The sequence below is a fragment of the Triplophysa dalaica genome, chromosome 9, assembly GCF_015846415.1.
Source record: "Triplophysa dalaica isolate WHDGS20190420 chromosome 9, ASM1584641v1, whole genome shotgun sequence".
NCBI classification, from domain to species: domain Eukaryota; kingdom Metazoa; phylum Chordata; class Actinopteri; order Cypriniformes; family Nemacheilidae; genus Triplophysa; species Triplophysa dalaica.
In genome coordinates this window covers 24,572,001-24,592,638 of record NC_079550.1, presented here as the reverse complement: position 1 = coordinate 24,592,638, position 20,638 = coordinate 24,572,001, and the positions used below count along the sequence as shown (strand labels likewise).

Sequence of the window (20,638 nt, the reverse complement as noted above, 5' to 3'; positions counted from 1 at the left end):
TTCTATTTTGTTGTAATTCACTATTTAAACAAAACGGCCAGAACACCTTAATAGATGTAACACCGTAAGATTTTTTATAAGTTCATGTGTTTTTTATTCCTTTATACACCTGTGTTTGTTTCATTCTCAGCTATGTTGTGCTGCAAATTCATTTTAATCAAATGGTCTTTGAATTGAATTGAAATGGCTTTCTTGCAGTTATTCTTGGATAAAGAGCAGGCGGAGAAGATGTGGGTGAGCCGACTTATTTCTCTTCGTCACGAGAGACTCATGGGAAGTCCGGTACCCTGATGACGCCCCACAACCGCTGTTGGCGCAGTATTAACAGAATTATTGGATCTATTGTAATGCTATCAGACTTTTCCTGTTTTATGAATCTGTTCTTTTAACATCAAACACATTTTAGTGACCGGCTGTTGCTTTCTAACTTCACACTGTTCTTAGGATTTGGTTTCTCTTCTGTCCCAATTCTGTATGCTGGAACTTAGAATAAAGTGCAACTGCACCACCTGGTGGTTTAAGTGGGAAATATGTACATAACCTCAAGTGTGTCAATGGATATTCATTGATAAGTCCTGTTCAGCTGTGGGTGTTATGCTTTCCTAATTTTTCTTTTTTTCTTTATTAAAATACATCAATACAGTAGGATTATTCATGTTCTCTCTTTATTTTTAACATTTGGTTAATAAAACAGCAGAAAATAATAATGAACCGAAAGAAGGCAACTCTCCTTCCCATCAGCATGATTTTAATGACAACTATGGTGACTTTTTCTTTAAAATCTGTTTAAAACTCTTTTTTAATTGTTGCGAAGAATTTTTACTGGTGTCAGTAAGATTCAATGTGACTAGTTCAGAGTACTTTGTGGTGCTCAGAAGCTTTGTTGTTTTTACAAATCTCTCTACAGTGTCTGACCATGAACTTTACTTTAAAGGGATACTTCACCCAAAAGTTCTGTCATCATTTACTCTTAGTTGTTCCAAATGTGTATAAATGTCTTTGTTTTGATGAACACAGAGAAAGAAATTTGGAAGAATACTTATATCCGAACACATCTCAACACCCATTGTAGGAAAAAATAATTACTAATTTTTTTGTTCTGTTAAAGACAAAAAAAGATATTTAGAAGATTGTCGGACAGCAGTTCTGGGCCACTTTTGACCACCATTGTATGTTTTCCTACCATGGGAGTTATCGAGGGCCAAAATGTGGCTATACGCATTCTTCCAAATATCTGACTCTGTGTTCATCAGAACAAAGACATTTATTCAGATTTTCAACAACTCGAATGTGAGTAAATAAGGACAGAATTTTCACTTTTTGGTGAAGTATCCCTTTAACACCACAGTGGTGTGCCTTTAACTATTAAAAATCCCTGTTGAGAAAGGCTTGGGGATTTTCTTGTCTGCATACTTCTTATTGTTATAATTTAACTTTTTCAAATGCACTTTTATTGTAAGGTGACCAGACATAAAGTAACCCCGTTTTCCGGGGACAGTCCCGGATTTTGGTGTTTTGTCGTCGACTGGAGCTGTCCCCGAAAATATCCCCGTCTTACAGCACGTCCAAAAAAAATACACTTTAAAAGCCCGATCAACACATACTGCGGAGTACAGAGCAACAATGTAATGTGTAGTTACACCAGCAGAGGGGGCTGTAAACTACACTTATTACTCGCGCGCCGCTTAGCGGTGAAGAATGTACGACTAGACATGAGGAAGCGTCATCAAATTATTATCAATAGACAAGATTCGAAGTTATCTGGTTCAAGGTACTAACTTCTCATGTTAAATTAAAGTGAAACTGTTTCTAAGGAGCCTAAAGCAGGTCCAAAAGCACAAACAGGTTATTTTAAAAGTTTTAATTACTGGTTGTAATGACTGAATACAGTTTTCAAACATTTAAACAATTAGAGAACTATACAGTTTTATTTGTTTTATGTTCTTAATATTTGTTATATTTTGTTTTTTTGTGTTAATGCATGCAACTGTTTTGATCATTTGAAATGGTTAGTGGTTTTACTATTTTCACAATTTACAATTTTTCCATAGAGTTTTGGTAAACTTTCTAAAACCAGTTACGGTCAGTTTGATTTGCAAACAATATTAGTATTGTACTTAATTTTAATAGTACACAAAATCTTTAATAATTATGTGCAACAAAAAAGGGAAAAACAATGTGACCCTGTTTTTTAATTAATTGATTACAACAAATCACATTTCAATGATACTTTGACCATTCAACTAGAAAATGTCCCTGGTTTTCATTTAAAAATCCAGTCACCTTATTTTATTGCACCCTTCTTACTGCAACGTATCCACACTTACCATTGCAAATGATCAACACAGTTACATGCATTAACACAAAATATATCAGTATTCATCTTCACCACAAATACAGTCATGCTCCATTATGAAGCCATGTTTAGTTCAGTTGATGTCCATCCTTTAGAAAATAATGATCTGCAAGTGCAGGCCTTCGCCTGAGCATTCTGATAATACGTTTGGTTAAAGAATGCTAACTGATGGGGCATTTAAATAGTTGTTGTTAAAAATGTAATAGAGGTTTTGGTATGTTCTATGTTGTTGGTTTCTTTTCTTCTGTGACTGTCTCGATCTGTGAAGGTACCTGTGAGCAGGTGCGATTTACTGTGGGGTCACATGACGATTCTAGTTCCGTTCTCTTAAATTCAGACATTGCTTTTTATGACAGTGTTAACAAGTTGCTAAAAGCAACTTTTTTATTGATCTTAAAAGCTTATAAAATTATAATTACAATATTATAATAATCAATAAACACATTAAACAAAGAGAGATAAAAAATACATTCATCCTCCTTCCTATGGACAAAATTCAAAATACACATATACAAAAAAGTCTCCATTTCGAACAAAAAGAAATTACAATTAAGTACAGAATTGGCAAACTCTTTCTATGAATATAATATTTACCATGTAAAATATCGACGTTCAACACAAAGCATACATTTTACATTCATTAGTAAATGAACATAATTAGAATATTATAATAATAACAAGAATAGAATTTCTTGGAGATAACATATGACAAATTTAAAGGAGCTGACATCAGAATGTTACATCACATTTATAAAATAAATTATCCAAAAATTCCTCCGACATATTACAAAACGTGCATTTCTTATTAAGGGTAAATTTTGTGCAAAAGTTTAAAGTGCACTTCTTTGATTTTGTTAAAGATACATAATTAATATGCAGCTAACCAATTTCCAATCAATATATGGGATCTGAATATTCAAAAGGTTTTTCCTCTAGGACAGATTTTACGTTTGGATTGACAAATTCATTAAATTATTGTATTACTGGAACGGGGAAAGAGTTTAAAACCATCTACTGACAACTCAGGAAACATCCGTTGATAACTCCCAAACGCAAGGTGACTTTTCATTAGCTGAATGAATCCATTCAGAATATCATTCACAACTTTTTGAAATTCTTCAAAATCGGATATTAAGTTTCCGAGTTAAAAATTGCACATGAACGTCCTCTGACGTCGCGTTTCCCACTGGGAAGTTGGAAAATAATTTCGATACCACAGTTCCCGAGATGGGTGGGCCTTACCTGTAGCTTACCTGGCGATCTAGTGGCGAGGTTAGATCCAAATCCAGTCTCCTTCCCTTGAATTGTGATTGGTCGACACTGGATCCAGTCTCCTCCCACTGCGTCTTAATTAGTCGACATATTTCTGCAGCAGTTGTGCCACAACAACGTCATACTGGTGTCGTGTTCCACCATTCCCGCATTAAACCGCAACTAAAGTTATTTATTCGACAGATAATTTGCTCAGAAACAATCTTTATTTATTTATTATTTACGTGTTTTAATAACATAATTTATTAGATTTAGGGGAAGGGTTTGGATTAACATATTTAACTGTGATCACTACTTACAGGTGTAAACTAAATTATAATTACATTGATAAGAGCAAAAGTTGGCGACCACGGGTTGTAACTTAACTCAAAGTGGGAGGAGTCGGATCTGGATCCAGCCACCACCCTGTATCAATCAACATGTCGGATTGGAAATTCTTTTTTTTTATTAATGTACAAAGCTCAATAAAAACATTTTATGCCATAGCACAATACAATTCTTAACAGACATATTCGTGTTGATATGGCATTTCTAAAACACAAAACAAAAGAGTATAATATATATATATAAAATAATAATACTAAATAAAAAGAGTGAGGGTCCTAATCGAATAACAAAACCATTTCCAACATAAACACAAATTTAAGGGCATTTTTATCAGTCGTAAACCTAAGAGAAGTTACCAGTGTAACAAACTCGTTGAACAGACCATTGAAATGTGGTCAAGAGAAGGATTTCTGCTGTGTCAGATGGGATTTATTGTTTTTTTCGAGACAGCTTCATTCCAGCTGGGAATCATGACATGATAAGTGGGAGATGTCAAATTTCCGAAAGCACGTGAAGGCGTCATTATTCCTCTTGTTTTACGGTGATTGGCATCCAATGTCTTTGGGCGTTACCGCCCCCCTCCGCTCCGGAGTGGCGTTGCGACAACAACTCCCTCATCAATGAAAACCCGTCCTGAATGGTGCTGGTCAAATTAGCAATGTTTGTATTTATCTGCTGCATGTTGTCGGAGTTGCGTCTGACCGAGTCCTCCATCAACTCCAACATCCTCCTCTTTATGTGTAGGTCCTCCTCTGCGGGATCCGTCAGAATCTTCCTCTTCGGCCTGTCACCTCTGTGGCTGTTCAACTTTACCTTGAATAAAGCAGAGGGACGTGACGTTACGCATCACAAGTTAAGACCAAAGCTTATGTTGTGAATGATGCACTGACCATCATGACTAGGCAAACATCAAACGTCACAACATGGCTAACTCGCATAGCTTGTAAACATTAGCCTAGCGTCAGCTTACCCGGAGCGAATCGCGGCGCTGCTTTCCAACCGCAGAAGGGAGACAGTCGAGGGATTCTGTGGAGTATGGAGAGTCGGCGGCCAGCTCTACTGTCGATGTAGACGACTCTTCCAGGTCAGTCGTCTCGATGCCGGCGTCGATACAGCGCGTAGCAGGGGATCCACCCCAGATCTCTTCGCAAAGCGCATAAAATATGAGCACGACCCGTCCTTGGCCACTTCGACGCCCTTTGCCGACCGTCTGCCTGTATTTGCAGCGAATGCTTTTCAACTTGGTGGTGACTTGGGCTTTTGACAACATGTTAGCACCGTGAGGGAAATCCTTCTCGGTTGACTCCCTCGGATACTGCGCCTGAAACGCGTCCATTATGTCCGAGTACTTTGAGTGACACGACTCCCAGTCAACATTGTCTTTGAGTTTAGTCGACTTGTAATCGAGTGTGACTCTGAGAAGAAGTTCAACTTCGTCGTCGGTCCATACGAACGACTCCACTCTCGCTCTTGACGCACTCGCCATCTTCTTCTTCTTGTTATTGCGCAAACACCAACTCTTCTTCGTTTTGGTGTATCTCGGCGGCAGAATAACAGCAGCTCCTATTGGTCTGGCATGGGTACTACATCGGTTTGAGTGGTAGTGTGTACGCAAATATTTCTGGAGAATACGGATATAAAGGCAATTCAGTGCGATATTCAAAAGATACTTTTACGAAAAATACAATTGAAAACGAAAATAATGAATCGCAAAATAAAAGTTAGGTATTGAGAGAAAAAAATATGTCTTGCAAACAAAAATAAAGTTGTGCAAAGAAAAACTTAATCGCCAATGATTTTGCAGAACATCTCCTCATTGAAGAACATATTTTGCAAAAATTTAGCATTTCTTGACTTTACATTTAACAATTCAATTCAAATTGTTTGTTGTCATGTGGCCAATGAGGAAACAAGTTTCGATAAGCAATGAAATTCTTACTTTGCTGTCCACAATAAATGCCCAAGAGAGTGCAAAGCTATACACAAACTATACACACAAACATACATACCTACAATGTAAGAAACATAATAATAAAAACTAAACATACTGTGTATATGATATCTGTGAATGTACATATTAAATCATGTGCAAAAATCAATAGTGCAGTATTATTTGCAAATTGAGTGCAACTACATGATAACAATAGCAGCAGTAAAAGTAACACATGTGCAAGTGAGATGAGGCTACATGAGTAATATTAGAAAATATACAATAGTAGTAATACAGTAATTATGTTGTAATTACAGATGTACAAGTGAGATAAATCAGCAAGACATAGGTAATCCACTAGCTTGCTATCTGTAGTTGAGGGGAAGAATGAGTTTCTTAATCTGGAAGTCCTGCTATTTTCACTCCAATACCTCCGACCTTAGTGAAGGAGTGTGAACAGTCTGTGTGGGGTCTTTTATGATGGATGGAGCTCTTCTGTGGACTCTCAGATGGTAAATGGACTGCAGAAAGGGCAGTGGAGTTCTGATGATCGTCTCAGCAGTCTTCACAACTCTCTGCGGTCCCTCACTATAGTGCTGCCAAACCACGCAGCGATGCAGCTGGTGAAGACCCTCTTAACTACACAACTGTAGAAGTTGTTGAGGATCTTAGGTGACATGCCAAACTTCCTCAGCTCCCTCAGGAAGTACCAGATGGGTGGTGTTGAGTGTCAAGGTGAGGTCCTCGCTGATTTGGACACCCAGGTATAAAGCTGCTCACCCTCTCCACTCATTTTAATGTTATGTTCCACAAGGGGTTCTGAGATTGTTGGTAAATCATAATTCAATTTGAGATCATTTGTTTAGCACTTTTCAGTATTTGCATCGTGTCAAAGCAGCTGTAGAAGAAAAAAAAGTCAACAAACAAGCATGGAATAAATACATACAGTATATAGCCCTAAAAAGTAATACAATCTAGAGTGAAGAAAAGAATATGAAATTCAATGACTATATTGATTCCTTATTCCAAGAATGCTTTTGACTTTTTTAAATTACCTTTTTTAACATATATATTATATATATTATATATATATATATATATATATATATTGTAATTACATTTACATTTATGCATTTGGTAGATGCAGTATGTGCAATCCCAGGGTTTGAATCCATGACCTTGGCGTTGATTAAAACACATTTTTTAATGCGATACAATGATCTAAGCTTTCACTTTCGACACAAACGCATTTTCTACAGCTTCTATAACAATGACCTCAACCAAATATGAAAGTTTTTTCAAGTTAATCTGCATTGTGAAATTTTTTTTGGATGACTTTGCTTATTTTACACTCAGCTCTCTTCGAGCGCACACTTTTACGGTCTATCTGGAAAAAAAAGATAATGTATTTCAAGGATTTGTTGTGTGTGAATTTGTTTACTAATTATATCCACGTATTGTACGATATATACAGACACAGAAGTTACGATTTTTAATGTGACGCAATACTCATGGGGTGTTCCGAATAGCGCACTTTTGCACTATTCTACGCCATTGTGTAGTATAAATAGTCTGAGCATGCGTTCATATTGATAATTCTTAAAAAAAGAAGTGCACTAAGTACCCGAATGATACACTTTTTCAACCGAAAATATTAAGTGTGGAACTACACTTCACACACTCAACAGTTGCAGTTTCGCTTACGTAGCAGAAGTGAGGGGGGGCTACCGGACGCTACTCGAGCAAAACTCTCATGCAGAATGATAACGCTTCATTCTAATGATGACTAAAGTAATGCTGTGCAAAACAGATGAAAACTACATTAAATGTAAAATGCACGAATATATTTTTATCAGCACGCATTGTGCTTCTCTCAGATGAGAATTCATAATTGTGAGAATCTGGATTTCGTCCTGTCCTCTACAAATATTGCATCTGTGTTTAATACAAAGTTCATGTATCATATGTATTCATTCCTATTAATATTAGCTTCTATTCATATAAGATGTGTTTTTCATTCTTGTTGTTTAACCTCGTTGAAAGTTCTATCATGTCATGCTGTCTTATGTTGATATAAGTATCTGTTGTTCTCCATATCAAGGTTCCTAATGATGCCTATGGACGATTGTTCTGTTATTGTAATAATGAATATGTAATCATATCTGATTGTTCAGGAGGAAAGACTAAACAGAAAGTCTGGTGATTTTCCACTGCATAGGTGGTTTTATATGACGCCTCCTAAGGCAAAATATAAGTATTAGTCCTAAAACAATAAACATTGGACTCTGATTGAACAAGCACTTGTGTCTGTGTCAAACTTTGTCTCCTGGATCCAGAAACTCTGTGTGTTCAGTCGACTAGACTCTTCAACCGTAGAATATTGTTAGACAAGGGGACATAAGAAGTTTACATTCTTTCAATAATATTATCAGATTGAGCACTTTAAGCTTTATTCCTATTTGAACACAGAATACAAAACCACCGAAGGTTGAGAATCACTGCTGTAATAACACAAATGTCCGCTAGATGACAGTAGAGCTGTTGATGATATTAAAATATAATAAATTATAGAAATAGATCACATAGATAACCCTAACCCACTTTATTTTAGGTGTACAGACAGTTCCTGCCAAACTGCTCCAAAGTCAGAACACCAAAGACAGAGCACTTTTACATCTACTGGTCTATTCCTAGATTGGTTAGACTTCTATTAGATTTTCACAGACTTCTATTAGATTTTCACAGACAGCCCGAATCTCGCCTTGTTTAGACGTCAGGGATGTGTTTGGATGGCCATTATCTTGTTTTTGCTTGCTGGTTATGTTTCAGATGTGATGAATTCTGTTTGCTTTAATTCAAGAGACGATTAAATTAGACACTTTATTATTATACACATAATATAAAAAAGATCTAGCACCCACCCAACGGACCCATCAAACCACCTATTCGTATTTAAGAAACAGTATAGAATGCATATAGGTATACATATAATATAATTCGTTTTAAATCGTTTATATCATATGGTTTCGTCACATCTTAGTTTTGACGTGGTTGGTTTACGAAATGTTGACGTATTTTATTTTTTTCAACAAAAGCGACAGTGAAACAGTACATCATGTCCATTTCACACAGTCTACAAAACAAATAAAAATGAGTCTCTGTATTGAATTATTACTTCACCCTGGTCTCTATTGGAGGATTTGATCTCTAAAATGCAGTTTTTCAGATGAACTGAGGAGGGCAGCAAAACACCTCAGAAGCATCTAAACTGCCGCAAATCCCACAAGAAGAAGAAGAAGAGTACCAAAAATTATCTTATTATAGTGTAAAGTCGCCTTTTAACTCTGGGGGGATTTTCTTTGAGTATCTAGTAACATTTTAATCGAGGTAAGTGTCGAGTTGATGATCTTTTAATGATTTGATAACTGTTATTCAGGCGTTTATCTGTGCAGGCTAGAGTATCTGGAGCATCAGCTCTCGAGACACACGTCACACCTTATATTTCTCACGCAGAGAAGTAAAGAGACTTTCCCGCTTTATACAGTTCAGAGACGAGGATAATAAAACGTGGAGATGAACGAACGTGTTCGTCGTTCACGTCTGATCGCGTGTTACTCACAGCAACCGTTGAAATATTCGTGTCTTGAAACAGAAGGAAAATTGAGAGCTCAATGTAAACTGCTGCTTTGATCACGTGACTGAAAACTATGGCAAGCCCCTCAATGCCAGAGACATAATTGTATTTTAATAAGGTAAATGAATTTGCCTGGCAAAAGATATTTTTTTTATAAATATTCTTATTTTATAACATTTATATTGATTTTTCTGTGTGTTGATTTAAAAACCTAATAAACCATAATAACAATAAGAATGTTGTCCAAATATAAGATCCATTCAGAGTCAGTCGAGGTTCATCAGTGAAGATCAGACTGATGTGACTGGATGATTCATGGATGATTCACAAACACTCAGAGATGGAGGTTATTCTCCAGGATTCAGGTATTCTTATTAAAGTCTGTGTTTAAAAACCTTTAGTTTTTCATTTTGATTTTAATATGCTAAATGATATCAAAAGCACAATACAATCTTTATATTAATATAATTCTTTATCTTCAGCATGTTTTTTATAACGAATGACATAGAATAAATCATTTACTTGAAATAATAATTGACTTTCTGTTACAGATCAGAAGATCAGAAGAGATCAGACTCACCTGAGATCAGTTGTGTGTCTATGAAGAGTGATGCGTCTATGGAGAAACCACTGACATTTAAACACACATCACCTGATCAGAGGTACAACAGATCTGTAAAACTGTACCAAACTGTGTAGCAAAACATTTGCTTAAAAACTATGTAGTCCATTAATATCACCCTGTCTGATTGACTGTATGATTAATATCAGGGCTGTCATACAGTAGTTCCAAGTAAAAGGTTATTTTTTACATTATAAGAGAATGTAATACGGTTCAATAAAAGGAAGGAAGGAGACGGGAACCGGCAAACATTTAATAAAACAACAACGAAGTAAAAAGACAGCCAGCGGCCCCTCACGGACGACCGCCTGCGAATAACACAAACCACAACTAATATCCAGGCCTGGTCCTCTCTCAATCACGGTCCGGTCACTCGTCATCTTATGAATGATCTCCTCCGTGATACGAGACCGGTGCGCGCACAGCTGACGCTCATTAACACTCACTCACCAGCCTCGACTCACGGTCTCGTCCCGCCTACTTCACTACAGAGAACATTAACATTTGGCAAAGTCTTTCATCTTAAGGGACTAACTTTGGTATACATGTGTTGATTTTGTGTGTCCACGTTGTTGTATAATTTTGTTGAGAATTTAGCAGATATCATGTATAGTATTTAATTTAATAATTATTAGATTAAATAACATTAATCTATTGATTATAACTGACAACACAATCTAATGGAAGTTCATAACTATTTTACGATGTGGCTGATAGGTATTCATTTGTATCTCATTTGTTAATATGGTCTGTTTTCACATAGGGAACGCTTATTGCTTTAAAAAACATGTTTGTGTTTTATTAAAATCACAAAAATCAGACTTGGTAAATAGTAATAAATTTGCAAGTGATTACAGTCAAAGTGAAGTAATATTTACATATTAAACTCTGTTAAAATCTGTTCACAGTTATTATTGCCCGCTACCTGAAGTCCTAAACACATTCAGATCAAATCTGAGAAAGAAGTTTGAGTGTTTGTGTGAAGGAACATCAGATGAGAGAAACCCAACACTGCTGAATGAGATCTACACAGAGCTCTACATCACAGAGAGTGAAAGTGGAGAGATCAGTAATGAACATGAGGTGAGACAGATTGAGACACAATCCAGGAGAACAGCAACAGAGGACACACCAATCAAATGCAATGACATCTTTAAAGCTTTACCTGCACAAGACAAACCCATCAGAAGTGTGCTGACAAAGGGAGTCGCTGGCATTGGAAAAACAGTCTCTGTGCAGAAGTTCATTCTGGACTGGGCTGAAGGGAAAGAGAATCAGGACGTCCACCTCATATTTCCACTTCCTTTCAGAGAGATCGATCTGATGAAGAACCAAACACTCAGTCTTTTACATCTTCTTCATCTTTTCTTCCCAGAGACAAAAGAAATGGAAATCTCCAGCGGTGAATATAAAGTGTTGTTCATCTTTGATGGTTTGGATGAGTGTCGTGTGTCTCTGGATTTTCACAGAAGTGTGAGGTTGTGTGATGTCAGTGAATCAGCCTCAGTGGACGTGATCCTGACAAACCTCATGAAGGGGAATCTGCTTCCCTCTGCTCTCATCTGGATCACCTCCAGACCAGCAGCAGCTGATCTCATCCCCTCTGAGTGTGTTGATCGAGTCACAGAGGTACGAGGCTTCACTGACAAACAGAAGGAGGAATACTTCAGCAAGAGAATCAGTGATGAGAGTCTGAACAACAGAATCATCTCACACCTGAAGTCATCCAGGAGCCTCTACATCATGTGTCACATCCCAGTGTTCTGCTGGATTTCAGCCACTGTTCTAGAGAGAATGTTGAGTGAAGCAGAGAGTGAAGGAGAGATCCCCAAGACTCTCACTCAAATGTACACACACTTCCTGATCATTCAGACAAACATCAAACATCAGAAGGACTATGAGAAGAAAGTGAAGAATGATGAAGACATGATCTTCAAACTGGCCAAACTGTCTTTTGAGCAGCTTGTGAAAGGGAACCTGATCTTCTATGATGAGGACCTGAGAGAGTGTGGCATTGATGTAGCAGAAGCATCAGTGTACTCAGGATTGTGCACTCAGATCTTCAGAGAGGAGTTTGGCTTGTGTCAGGGGAAAGTTTACTGCTTTGTTCATCTGAGCATTCAGGAACATCTCGCAGCTCTTTATGCTCACATCTCCATCACAAACAACAAGAGAAATGTGTTTAATAAAGGTCCTGAAGTGACAAAAAAACTATGTAAAACTGAATATCCAGGTTGTTTTTCAACAATTGTGGACATATTTAATTTACCGGATTTAATGTCTGAATTTCATGAGAGAGCTGTAGATGAAGCTTTACAGAGTCAGAATGGACATCTGGATCTTTTCCTGCGTTTTCTTCTGGGTCTCTCACTGGAGTCCAATCAGATTCTCTTACAGGATCTACTGACACACATGAGAAGATGCTCCTACAAGAAAGAGAAAACTGTTGAGTACATTAAACAGAAGATCAATGAGAATCTGTCTCCAGAGAAATCCATCAATCTGATTCACTGTCTGAATGAACTGGATGATGATTCACTGCTGCAGGAGATTCAACATTATGTGAGATCTAACACTGTCGGACGCTCCAAACTCTCCTCTTCACAGTGGTCAGCTTTAGTTTTTGTGTTGCTGATGTCTGAACAGCATTTGGATGAACTTGATCTGAAGAAATTTATTGGAGGTAAAAATACAGCAGATGAAGTTCTTGTGAAACTGCAGCCTGTGATCAAAGAATCCAGAAAACTGAAGTAAGTAAAACTAACAAAAATTAGTTCACTGTTACAATTTTTCACATATTCCTTATAACCATTTCTTGGTTCCCTTTCGAGGGAACTCAATGCTGTATAGACGTAGCTTCGCTATGGGAACACCGTGATTGCGTCTGAAGCACGTATGTAAAATCAATTGCGTTGGGCTACTGATGTATAACTTTGGGTTTTTAGGGAAACAGCCAGGGCTGTGGGCGGGTCAATGGCAGTGTTGGTGGCAACAGAGCAGCATCTGTGACTCACCCTGTCTGACATTAAGTCCGCTTACAGGGCTTACCATCCCCTGGCCTCTTCGGCAATGCCGTTTAGGGAGGCTCGTCAACAGTCAGCGGCGTTGGAAAGGTACCTCTCTCATCCTGGTCAGAGTTTGGGGGCTGCTGGGCATTTGGAATTTGGACCTGGGATTGTTAAAGCTTTTATTCTATCCGAGGCACATCTATGTGCCAAAGGTACCTACTAATGTGCCATGGCCCATTGTCATACAGGCTTTCTGGCCTCCCCCATTAAGGGATCAGGACCAAGAGATGCTAAATTGGACACGCAGGTTTACAGGTCTGCCTCGTGGAGGAGATCGGTGCAACTCGTTGTGTGCTTGGGGTCATCGAAGAAACGTTTCCCAGCAACCATACAAACACTCAGTAAGTGGATAGTCTAGGCTATCCCTATGACGTGTTAGATGCCCTTCACTTATAGCCGTCAGAGCTCATTATACTAGTAGTATAGCAGCCTCTAAGGCCTTGTGGCTAGGGGCTTCAGTTCAGGATGTTTGTGATGCGTTAGGTTGGTCCTTTCCGCTCACGTCCGTTTGGTTCTACGAGATAGATATGGGAGCGACACCAGGTGCTGATGCCTTAGATGTGGGCAGCGACTACACACATACAGGCATTTTTTGGTATAGCTTTCCCATAGCAAAGCTATGGGTACGCAGCATTGAATTCCCTCGAAAGGGTGATGTTCTTCAGCAAAAACTCAAAGCTCTTCAGTGTTCTTCATCAGTCTGATGTTCATGAGCTTCAACATCAAACATCTGCATTCAACCTCAAACACAGAAACAATATTACACTTATTACATGCACATGTGTTTATATGACACATTGAGACATTTACTTGTTTTCATTATTGTTCAACTGCTGCTAAACACGAAATAAAAAAGGTGGAATGTTTGTAATTTATCTCTACAGGTTGATTCGGTGTAAATTCACAGATGAAGGTTGTGTTGCTTTGTCTTCAACTCTGAGATCAAACCCCTCACACCTGAAAGATCTGAATCTGTTTAACATTAATCTGAGAGATTCAGGAGTGAAGCTGATCTCTACTGTACTGGAGAATCCTCACTGTAAAATGGAGAAACTGTGGTATGATTTAATAAAACATTCTCTTTCATCCTCTTTCAACAAATGACTAATAGATATTACGAACATTTCTTCTCTCAGTGCTGAAGGTTGTCTAGTCAGTGTTGTGAATTTAGGGACTTTGCTTCTATATTTAGTGTTTCATTTTCAAAAAGAACTGTTTAATCTGCTGAGTTTTTGAATAACTGAAATCATGATGGTCGGCCTTAACTCACATTGATGATATTGATGGTGTCCAGTTTAGGGCCTTGAAAACCGTGCAAAATTTGGGAGTACAGTCTGACCAAATGTTAAGTTTTGAGCCACATATCAGTCAGACTGTTAAAGCACATTTCGTTCAACTCCATAACATTTCTCGTGTACGTCCCTCACTCAGTAAACTGTGGTTCACGCTTTTTTATTACCTCCAGGCTGGATTACTACAACTTCTTATTATGTAGCTTACCTGCCAAAGTTATTGATCGTCTTCAGATGGTACAAAACTCTGCTGCTCGACTGCTTAGATTTATCCAAAAATCGTCACATATCAACTTCACCGGCTTCCTGTGGCAAATCACATTCAGTTTAAAGTATTAATTTTTAGTGTACAAGGCCTGTCAGCTCAAAGTAATGACAACTTGCTTGTTCTGCCTTTGTTCAAGCTCTCTACAGTGGGCGGTAGTGCGTTCTTTATTTTAGGTCCAAAATTATGGAACAGGCTTCCCCATAATCTGTGTTCTGTTCCTACACTCCAGACCTTCAAGTCATACATTTCATTGTCTTTACATGCAATGACACTGGAATTATTCATAGACTTGTCATAAACATTATAATGTAAGATTTATTTTTATCAAGCACCAATTTATTATCCTTAAACCAATCTGGTAAAATATCCAAAATCAGACTGAAGGAATGACTGAATTTTTAATGAGTCAGAATTAGACACCACAGTTTTGAAAGTTCGTTGATGACAAAACAAGCAGATAAAACTTGGGGTTTGTAAAATGCGAGTAAATGTGAACATTTGGGTTATATCTCGGAGATGACGAGCCCTCTTTAAATAGCATAAGTTACTAACCACAGCTTGTTAAGCAGCAATTTCAAACATTACTTGACGATACTTCCGTTCTGAAACACATACTTTAGATAAAAGTAAAATATATTTTATTTTCCGTGTAATGTGGACTTGCAAATGCAGGTTTGTGCACATGAAGCGCCACGGATGGTCCAGTGTCCTCGCGTGGGTTCTCTTCTGACAGAAAGTCTGACATCTGTGTGAAAACTGCACCTGTTCAAAAGTACCTGAGTGAAAATAAAACTGTGAACTTACAGAACTGACGAAACAATCCCGAACTTTCACAAACTAATTCTCATGCTCCAGAAAAACACCGCATTGTACTGTTGTTTAGCCTCTGATATTTCATTTTGCTAAAATCATACACTGAAAAAAATGATACTTTAAACTTACTTAATAAAATTATGGACAGTGGTTCCACAAAACCCAATTGGTTTTTATTAACATTAAAGGGTTGTTTTCAATCTATGCTAAATTCTTGTGTTGCTGCAACACAATTGAATGATGTTTCATTAATTTAAAATGGTGATGTTAAACAAAATCAGCATAACTGCTTCCCCTTAACTTAAGATGGTTACGTTTTCTGAACATGTGTTTATTTTATAAGAACTCATCAAATATTTTTTGTTTGTCCAACGTAAGAATATTTAATTCAAACAACTCATTTAAATTATGGACAGTGGTTCCATCCAATTCCTTTAAGTTACTTTAATGCATTGGTTTCTATTTCAAGTTACATCACACAGAAAAGTATGCTTTACTGCACAGATTGTTACAAACTATATAAAGCATCCATCTTATTTATAAAAGAATTTCAGACACCAGTTCTTGAATCAAGCAATGTTTATTACACTTTAATTACAGATACCCTTAAGTATAATTGTAATATTCAGTGACAAATGAGATGCATTGATCAACTTGCAGCTTGCAAATTTGCTTTTAAGTAGTTGGACAATTACAATGGAACAACATTACAAATGTTTAACATTTACTAACAATCGAAATGCACCACCACCATTCAGGTGGCTTGCAAAGTTTTATTTCAAGAACACCAATTAATTACAACTAAACATTGTAATAGCATTACAAAACTGTAATGTTTACAGACAAAACAAGATGCAGTCCGCACCATTCGGGGAGCTAGCACACCACTTGTAAAGCTTTTTCAAAGTTTGGACAATTGAATGTAAATTCACTAAAAACATTACAAAACTGTTATGTTTACTGCAAATAAGATGCACTTATTCGCATCATTTTTTTTCAGGAACTGTGGGATAGTTACAGTTAAACTTACTTTAATAACATTAGAAACCTTAACATCTACCGATAAATTAGATGCACTCAGCACCATTAAAGTACAATTTTTAACCACTTTTAATAAACCTAATTAAACAATTGTACTGCCATTTTCTGAAACATGGCACTTACATCTGAAAAATTACATTGTTTACTCATTAACATCTGAGAAAAGCTTGGTCTTCAGGGTCTGAACTTTTTGGGATAGTTTCTTCCCATCTAGCTCCAGAAACAACTTCTGCAGTACTTCAAAGGTGTACCTGAGTTCAGGAGGGTAGCTCAAGTCAGTGCATATATCAGTCCCATCAGCATGGCTGTCGCATATGATACGTTGTTCAGGTCCTCAAGAACTCTCACTCCCTCCAATACCACTCCAACATTTGCTGGGGTGTCTTCGATGTCGAAACCTTCAATTCTTACAACAAACACTCCCATCACAGTTTTCTGGATCGCCTCCTGAGTACTGGGTGCATCTGTATCCTGCAGGCAAGAATAACAATGATAGTTACTTAAAATTACTGTCCTTTATTAAGAAGTTCTATAATATATCTAATATAATTAAAACTAATATATCACTTGATTCTGTAGTAAAAAAACTGATTTAAGAACGGTCTTCATAATGAATTGCGTGTCTATAATGTACAATGTGGGCCAGTGTCGTTTTGTTACCAACATTATTTAAAATATCTTTTCTGCAGGAGAAAGAAACTCATACAGGTTTGAAATGACATGAGTGGGAAAAAAATATAAAATAAATGTAAGTTATACCACACAAATAGTCGTCACAATCTCATGTAAACATTTACTTAAATTTTTAGCTTTTTATGCAAAACATCTCCATGTATGCGTCCATGTAAGTGGACTTCAGAAAACAAAACAACAATTTGACATCCGTTAACTAGGACTACGTTTCTTTAATTAGAACTTCTTGAAAACTTCTAATTACAAGCTGTGGCATCGATGCAGATATGAAGCTTTACTACAAGATTTTGATGAGTGTAGTTCTTCATACCCGTTTTGTGGGAACCAACAGGTCTTTAATTCTTTGTCCATTGACTCCTCCTCGCTTTGCATAGATCTTCATAAGTTTAGCAGAATATTGATCCATCTTCGCAAAGTACGTAGACACCAATGGAATTGTTGTGATTCTTTCAAACTCAAATCTACACAAATCTACAAAACACAATGATTTATTGTTACCACACAACCCATAAAGTCAAACATAAATGACTCAAAAACATTTCACCCACCTCTTCCGTTCTGAAAAGAGCAGGCCATCTAGTTTTGAAATCTGCTATTGGAGGCGAATCCTTGACCACCTCATGTCTCCTGATTGAAAAAGTCTTGTCCATCAGCATTCGTAATGTTTTCTCATTGTTCTTTTTTTTTATTTCAGACAGAAGTGTTACTCTGACTTCTTCAAGTGTTTCAGGTGTTTCCCCTAGTGGATGTGAAGGGCAGTAGTTCACCTCAGCTTTGCGAGGTTTTTTTATATTGTAAGCCGGACTGGAAATTCCAGCTGGTTTGTGCTTGAGCGAGTTGACTGTAACTTCAGTATAGCCAATGTTTCTTAGTTTTGTTCTATAGTTAGCAAGTTTGTACTTTAAACTTGCTTTCCATCCGCTGTAACCATTGGCAGAACCCCTTTCTTTTAAACAAGGGTGCTTTTCAATGAGGGCTTCAGCCCCCTGACTGAACTCTGTATTTGTAGGGTAGACTTTGTATCTCACAATTTCTTCAGCAAGCCCATCTAATATTGATATTTTCAACTTTGGGTCAGGACTGAGAAAAGTGCCGTGTGTTTTGAAGGCTGCATTTCCTTGATCTAATTTGAGCTCAGCGTCATATGAAAAACGGGGAACAGTGAAAATGGCTGGCCATGCAGAAGACTTAATTCTTGAAGACTCAGGAGATACACTTGCAACACAGTCAGAGCTTGCTGAAGTAGATGGCAATGAAAAAATCATTGTGTCACATGATGAAATTGATAGAGCTGGGGATGAGCAGGTGCTCCTACTTTCAGATGTATAAAGTTGTGGTGTATGCACATTATCAGGATCACTTGGTGTTGTTGGAAATACCACTTTTAGGGTAGTTTTGTCTTGAATTTCAGATGTGGACATGAGATTCATAAACTCATTGTCAAAGTCAGGATCCATGAACTGCAGCCTAAAATATCCTTTTAGATTACATTGTGTTTCGATTTCTTTTGATAGGTCACTCAGTGAAGTAGGGATGCCATGCTGAAGGATCACCTTTTGTGAGTTTTGCTCTCCAAGAATAATTCTTAGCCGGACTGGAGAAGTCATTGTGTTAGGACTGTAAAAATCGAAGAAACATAGTTAGTTTGTGAAGTTAATTGTGAGTATGGTAATAAATTAAATATACAATGGTTATAAAACATTATCTTTAAGTGTACATTTTTTAAATAAGAAAATGAAAGCATATATTACCATCTATTCGTGGACTTGTCTTTTCAAAGTCACTAAACGCAAAGGACCAACCATATAATCAACCAATGGATAATCGTCAGCTAAAGCAACATGTTCTACAAAGAACACTTCTCTTGTTGGTGAGACACTTAGCTCAAATGCCCTAAAGTGCTCCCTGTAGCAGCCACACAGTCGTCTCATGATGAAGCACAAATTCTTTTTAACAATACAAATCTGGACAATTTCTCCAAATTCAGGGAGGCCACTTGTCATTTCATGTGCCAGGATCATACCATTTCGGAATTTCAAACCCTTGCTAGAGACACATTTGGCAATATGAACTTCCAAAACATCTGGGTACTTTTGTTTGATCACCTGAGCTACCTCTGTTCGCAAAACATCAAGAGGAACTGTTGAGGCATCAGACACATCCAGTGTACACTTTTCAGTAGTTTTCAAGTAGTATGAAATCATGAGTTGGTGTTTCACAGCAAGTGAGAGGGCAATGTTTTTAAAGCAATTGGTGTGGCGCACAATCTGCTTAAAAAAGCTGTGCTTTGCTTCGAACCGCATGGTCCATAAACCTACAAGAGGACCAAAAGATTTCAACATCTTGGGGTAATGTTCCAAGTAATGGTGCTTCGGAAGAAGCTTGACCCCAGGGAAAAGTTCCTGGTACCTTTGGCGGTGTTCAGAAATTTTCATCTCAAGATAGGCTATGGACTCATCTGTGTGTACTGGTGAAACCACCAACTCAACAATATCCTTGAGGTCCATTAGGACTTGCCATGAAGGATCATCTTCAGGCACAACATGCCCAATGAAAAATGGAAGAAACCTTATCAAACTCCAATTTTCATGGGCATTTCCACCGATTGTATTGCGTCGTGAAAATGTACAAGGAATTGCATGAGGCTTGTTCTTTTGGTCTTCCCATTTGTAAGGGAATTTAAGAATAGATTTATTGAGGCTTTCCAATGTAAAGTACTTCGTTGATATTAGCAAAGTGAGACACCGTGCAAGTTCAACAGGCACCACACCCTCTAAAACATCATGGAGCACATCAGGTGGATAAGCAGACAGCACATTCAAAGGAGAAAGGTGCTCAGTAAAAACACATGTTCTTTTCACTCCACAACAGTGTGTGCCCTTTTCCTGCGCAGCTTTCACATGATCTTTATGAAGATCTTTATTTCTGAGGCTGAATGCCCCAGACCCAACTTCTGTTGACTGCACATCCGAACTATTCGCCAAACAAAACCGACAAAAGTATTCTCCTGAAAAGCTTTCTACAAAGCCAGCCATACCATGAGCTGCCAAGTTGTCTGCCACGACGCAATAAACAGTACCTTTAACAAAGGGTCCAAGCAGGGGAATGAATACACCATTTTGCTCGAGAATCGAGAGGTCACACAAAAGAGGCTCCAAAACTTTCACATACCCATAGTTCTTGAAATCATCACTTTTGCAAAGGAGTGCCAAATAGATTGATGTGAGTGATGAGTGGGAACCAGGGGGCAAGTTGCTCAAAATCCAATAAACTGCAAATAGCTTGTGCTTCTTTCGAGATGTGCCCAGAGGGTTACACACCT

At 37.6% G+C, this 20,638-nt stretch overlaps 4 protein-coding genes across 5 annotated transcripts in view; 2 read left to right on the top strand and 2 right to left on the bottom strand.

The window, feature by feature from the left end:
* Positions 1 to 642, top strand: part of LOC130428235 (serine/Arginine-related protein 53-like) — a gene marked incomplete at its 5' end in the record, with an annotated part of 77,099 nt that extends 76,457 nt beyond the window's left edge. Inside the window, one exon of the mRNA XM_056756086.1 lies at positions 199 to 642. Within this exon, the coding sequence (XP_056612064.1) occupies positions 199 to 291 (93 nt within the window). The remainder of the gene's footprint in view (positions 1 to 198) is intronic.
* Positions 643 to 3,815: 3,173 nt separating this feature from the next.
* On the bottom strand, positions 3,816 to 5,478 carry LOC130428894 (uncharacterized). Its single transcript, XM_056757186.1, has 2 exons — positions 4,926 to 5,478; positions 3,816 to 4,768 (listed from the first exon to the last, which is right to left on the bottom strand). The coding sequence occupies exons 1-2, from the start codon at positions 5,439 to 5,441 to the stop codon at positions 4,478 to 4,480; spliced, it is 807 nt and encodes a 268-aa protein (XP_056613164.1). The 5' UTR covers positions 5,442 to 5,478; the 3' UTR covers positions 3,816 to 4,477.
* Positions 5,479 to 9,217: 3,739 nt separating this feature from the next.
* Positions 9,218 to 14,374, top strand: LOC130428792 (protein NLRC3-like). The gene is made up of 5 exons (XM_056757041.1): positions 9,218 to 9,637; positions 9,774 to 9,884; positions 10,071 to 10,181; positions 11,050 to 12,891; positions 14,094 to 14,374. The coding sequence occupies exons 2-5, from the start codon at positions 9,835 to 9,837 to the stop codon at positions 14,311 to 14,313; spliced, it is 2,223 nt and encodes a 740-aa protein (XP_056613019.1). The 5' UTR covers positions 9,218 to 9,637; positions 9,774 to 9,834; the 3' UTR covers positions 14,314 to 14,374.
* A 1,913-nt stretch (positions 14,375 to 16,287) lies between these two features.
* Positions 16,288 to 19,458, bottom strand: LOC130428796 (uncharacterized). Of its 2 annotated transcripts, XM_056757045.1 has the most exons (4): positions 19,068 to 19,458; positions 17,865 to 18,933; positions 17,627 to 17,787; positions 16,288 to 17,094 (listed from the first exon to the last, which is right to left on the bottom strand). In XM_056757045.1, the coding sequence occupies exons 2-4, from the start codon at positions 17,890 to 17,892 to the stop codon at positions 16,894 to 16,896; spliced, it is 390 nt and encodes a 129-aa protein (XP_056613023.1). In that variant the 5' UTR covers positions 17,893 to 18,933; positions 19,068 to 19,458; the 3' UTR covers positions 16,288 to 16,893. The 2 variants fall into 2 exon arrangements, 1 of the variants encoding a protein (XP_056613023.1); XR_008907496.1 differs by having other exon boundaries at positions 17,865 to 19,458.
* Between the last annotated feature and the right edge of the window lie 1,180 nt (positions 19,459 to 20,638).

What these genes read in the sequence shown, in the direction of transcription:
- LOC130428894 (XM_056757186.1), bottom strand. Translation starts at nt 5,441, where the DNA reads ATGGCGAGTGCGTCAAGAGCGAGAGTGGAGTCGTTCGTATGGACCGAC. An exon ending in AGCGCCGCGATTCGCTCCGG is followed by an intron (nt 4,769 to 4,925) that starts GTAAGCTGACGC and finishes GCTTTATTCAAG; the next exon opens with GTAAAGTTGAACAGCCACAG.
- LOC130428792 (XM_056757041.1), top strand. Translation starts at nt 9,835, where the DNA reads ATGGATGATTCACAAACACTCAGAGATGGAGGTTATTCTCCAGGATTC. An exon ending in GGTTATTCTCCAGGATTCAG is followed by an intron (nt 9,885 to 10,070) that starts GTATTCTTATTA and finishes TTTCTGTTACAG; the next exon opens with ATCAGAAGATCAGAAGAGAT. An exon ending in AAAGAATCCAGAAAACTGAA is followed by an intron (nt 12,892 to 14,093) that starts GTAAGTAAAACT and finishes TTATCTCTACAG; the next exon opens with GTTGATTCGGTGTAAATTCA.
- LOC130428796 (XM_056757045.1), bottom strand. Translation starts at nt 17,892, where the DNA reads ATGGCCTGCTCTTTTCAGAACGGAAGAG. An exon ending in CTCTTTTCAGAACGGAAGAG is followed by an intron (nt 17,788 to 17,864) that starts GTGGGTGAAATG and finishes TGTGTTTTGTAG; the next exon opens with ATTTGTGTAGATTTGAGTTT. An exon ending in TGTTGGTTCCCACAAAACGG is followed by an intron (nt 17,095 to 17,626) that starts GTATGAAGAACT and finishes TCTTGCCTGCAG; the next exon opens with GATACAGATGCACCCAGTAC.